A 3791-nucleotide genomic window follows, 5' to 3' on the forward strand; every position below is an offset into this window, starting at 1 on the left:
AAAGGGGGCTAGCAAGGATGTGGTGCGGGTGCCCCTCCCTATAAAGGTACAGCTGTGCCGGGGGGATGCAGGGGTGCCTGCTGCACGTGGGGGTGCCGTCTCTGCTATGTAGTGCTGGTGGGTCCCAGCAGAGGACCACAAGGAACCTGGGTTCCTTGCCAAGTTGGGAGTCCCTTGGTCGGCAACTGCTCAGTTTGTTTCCTTTCCGGCCCCAGCCTTCATCGCTGGTTACTTGTTGCATGTGATGTGCAACCCACAAAGGAAAAAGCCCAGCGATGAACCCTGGCGTCAGGGGTGGAGGCAAGGCTGGGGAGCGGAACTGAGCGCGGGTGCAGCCCAGCCTGCTGCTCGCATTGCCCTACAGAGGCAGGATGGAGGATTTGGGTAAGCCGGGTCCCTCTGGCGCTGGGGAGGGCTGAGCTGGCCCGGTGGCCAAGCTCGCCGTGGGGTCCTGTCCTGGTGGGCTGGGGAGCCTCATCTTCCTTGCATTGCTGGGGCAGGTGGGGATGGCGCGAAGGGGACGGCAGCAGGGCTGCTCCTCCATCTCGGGGAACAGACGGGCGGTTGAGCTTTGCCAAAAATGGAGAGTGCTCAAAGGCAGGAAACGGGCTTCAGTGACGGCGCAATCTTGTCTGTGCACAGTGGGGCCCAACAGCCTGCTGAGAAAGGCGGCACCATGATCAGGGGTGCTCTGGCCCCAGGCGGGGAGATGGGGCCCAGGGGGCAGCTGCGCTGCTAGGGGTGCCTGTCGCCATGTCCTGCCATGAGGGTGGCAAGCTGGAAGTAGAAAGGGCTTTGTCCTCTGTAAGGATCCCACCACTCTGGGGCACGGGAAGCACCAAGGGTGAGCTTTCCTGTGCCAGGGCTTGTGCTTGAAGAAACTTCAGGGTGATGGATGTTCCTTTGTAAGCTGGAAACAGCTTACGCCTGGGGCGCAGTGGGGGCATTGAGTTCCCTATTTGCATCTCTCCACGCAGATGCGTTGCTGGCAGAGCTGGAGCAGAGCTCCCAGCCGGCTCCCACGAACTGCATGTTGCTGACACCCAGCACCAGGCAGCAGGACGCACCTCCAGACAAGCCCCCGGCCCCCAGCAGCCAGAAGCCACTTGCCTCGGCAGCCCCGAAGGTAATGCTCAGGGCCTGGGAATGGGGCTCGCACTGAGGCCCTGCTGAGCCCACGACAGGGGTGGGGGTGCTGGGTGGATGCTGAAGGGTGCTGGGGGCTCAGCCACAGGGATTTGTCCTTTCAGGTGCCACTGCCACCTCGGGCTCAGCCTTCAGGCAAAAGCTTGGAAACTGTGTACAGGTAAAATACAGCCATGAGATGGCGGAGCCGTCGGGGTTACCCCTTCCTTAGTTCAGACTTGTTCACCTGGCTTTCTCAATGTCCCCACAAAAACCAGGTCCTTCTGTGAGCTGGGGTTAAGGGGCCACATCCTAATGTGCCTACTGCTTGGGTGAGGGGTGGGCTTCCAGCATATCCCTACAGAGAGCCCCTGACCCCACCACAGCTCATGGGGATGGAGCAGCTTTTGTGGGGTGGAGGGAAGATGTGCTGTCCCCGTGCTCCTCAGTCTTAGGGTTGAAACTGCAGTACCTATCACTCTCTGCTGTGCCCAGCAGCCCCATGCCGACCCCACAACCACTGCCTGCTTCGCCTGAACCCACAGCGGCCGCCCGGCAGCTGGATGAGCTTCTGGCTGACCTGGGCCAGATGCAAAGCAAGGTGAGCCGCATCCTGGGGCAGGCAGTGTGGGGTAGGCTGGAGCCCATCCCTCACCCACCCCGTCCCGGCAGCTGGCAGCTGTGGGGCAAGGAGCCGGAGCACCGGTGGGCTCTGCACACTCGCTGGACCACATGCTGGGTGGCCTGACGCGGGACCTGCAGGAGCTGGGCATCACTGCTGCTCCTGCTGCCGTCTGTGCCGCCTGCCACAAGCCCATCGCCGGCAAGGTGAGCCGCGGGGTGGAGGCGTGGGGCTCACAGCAGCCTCCGGGTCCCTCACTCATCCCTATCCTGCAGATGTTCACGGCCCTAGGTGAAACCTGGCACCCCGAGCACTTCACCTGTGCCCGCTGCGGGCAGGAGCTGGGCGGACAGCCCTTCTTTGAGCGCGGGGGGCAGGCGTACTGCGAGGAGGACTACCACCAGGCCTTCTCCCCACGCTGCGCCTACTGCGCTGGCCCCATCCGCGAGGTAAGCACGGCCCTGCCCACCTCTGCGCCCTGGTACCCTGCACCTCACCTCTCCTGTGCCCACAGAGAGTCCTCACCGCCATGGACCAGACCTGGCACCCCGAGCACTTCTTCTGCGCCCACTGCGGGAAGGTGTTTGGAGATGATGGTTTGTCTCAAGGGGACATCTCCCTGCTCCTCCCCATAACCCTGCCTGGCACCTGCAGCTCTCCATCCCAGCCCCTCTATAGTCCACTGCCCATCCTCCTGTCTCCTCCGCAGGTTTCCATGAGCGCGGTGGGAAACCCTACTGCTTCCAGGACTTTGTGGTCCTCTTCGCCCCCAAGTGCCAGGGCTGTGAGCGGCCACTGACGGACAACTACCTGTCGGCCCTGCAGGGCGTCTGGCATCCTGAGTGCTTTGTCTGCGCGGTGAGCGGGCAGCAGGACAGAGGGATGCAGGGTGGGCACATCCCCGAAGCCATGCCAGCCTTCTCCCTTTAATTACTTTGTTAAGAAATGGCTGAGCGTGAGCCAGCAGTGTGCCCAGGAAGGCCAACAGCATCCTGGCTTGTATCAGCAATAGCACAGCCAGCAGGAGCAGGGAGGTGATCCTCCCCTTGTACTTGGCTCTGGTGGGGCTCCAGTGCACATAAATATGGCATTGAGGGTTGTGTTTGAGTATGCACAGTGAGACAGTGGGACATGGGTTGGCAGTGGGACTAGACGATCTTAGAGGTCTTTACCAACCTTAATGATTTTCTTCCCCACAGGACTGCTTGAGCAGCTTCACCAACGGCTCCTTCTTCGAACTGGAGGGCCGTCCCTACTGTGAGCTGCACTTCCACCAGCGGCAGGGCAGCGTGTGCCATGGCTGCGGGCACCCCATCACCGGCCGCTGCATCACAGCCGCCGGGCGCAAGTACCACCCCGAGCACTTCATCTGCGCCTACTGCCTGAGCCAGCTGCACAAAGGCACCTTCCGCGAGCGTGGGGACAAGATGTACTGCCAGGCCTGCCATGACAAGCTCTTCCTTTGAACTCCAGGCTCTGTGCTTCTAGGAGCTGCTGCTCTGCTCGGCTTCCCTATCATCAGCACCAGGAGCGTTGCCCCTGCCAAGCCAAACATCCCTAGGATCATATCCCTCTCAGCATCCCCAGCATTGCCCCAGCTGAAGCAAACACCGCCTCTTGTCCCACCCCTCCACAACTACGGCATGGTTCCTTTCACACGCGACAGCCCTGGCATTACACCCACAAAACCCCAGCTTTCACTCGAGCAGCCTTCCCTCAGCCACTTCTCTTACAGCCGCCGTTGGTGCCAGATTAAAAACAAAACAAAACCACCTGTTTCTTAGAAATTGCTATTTCTTCACTTGTGCAAATAAATAAAAGGTCAACCAAGTGCCAGATTGTGGAGAGCAGAAATCCAGGGAGAGGCAGCCAGGAGGAAGCTGTGCTGTAGGGCTACGCAGTAGTTCAGCTCCTCCCATTGCTATCTTTCAGCAGACACCAACCCCAACAGCAAACCCTTGTCCAGCTGAGTAGCTTTACAGCTGGGGCTGGCCTAAGGAAGCACAGGTGGCAGCCTCGTGTCCAACACATACCGCCAAAAGGA

The 3791-nt window shown here is 60.6% G+C and overlaps 1 protein-coding gene across 4 annotated transcripts; it reads left to right on the plus strand.

Moving 5' to 3' along the window:
• Positions 1-315: 315 nt before the first annotated feature.
• LPXN (leupaxin) lies at positions 316-3519 on the plus strand. 4 transcript variants are annotated; one of them, XM_015286858.4, is made up of 9 exons: positions 316-384; positions 978-1126; positions 1251-1306; positions 1621-1726; positions 1798-1953; positions 2023-2196; positions 2262-2343; positions 2457-2605; positions 2947-3519. In XM_015286858.4, exons 1-9 carry the CDS (start codon positions 372-374, stop codon positions 3211-3213), a joined length of 1152 nt encoding a protein of 383 aa, XP_015142344.1. In that variant the 5' UTR covers positions 316-371; the 3' UTR covers positions 3214-3519. The 4 variants fall into 4 exon arrangements, with proteins under 4 accessions (XP_015142344.1, XP_015142345.1, XP_004941560.1 ...); XM_015286859.4 differs by having other exon boundaries at positions 1624-1726; XM_004941503.5 differs by having other exon boundaries at positions 363-844.
• The last annotated feature ends 272 nt before the right edge of the window (positions 3520-3791 follow it).

Source organism: Gallus gallus, chromosome 5, assembly GCF_016699485.2.
Source record: "Gallus gallus isolate bGalGal1 chromosome 5, bGalGal1.mat.broiler.GRCg7b, whole genome shotgun sequence".
In the NCBI taxonomy this organism is placed as follows: Eukaryota; Metazoa; Chordata; class Aves; order Galliformes; family Phasianidae; genus Gallus; species Gallus gallus.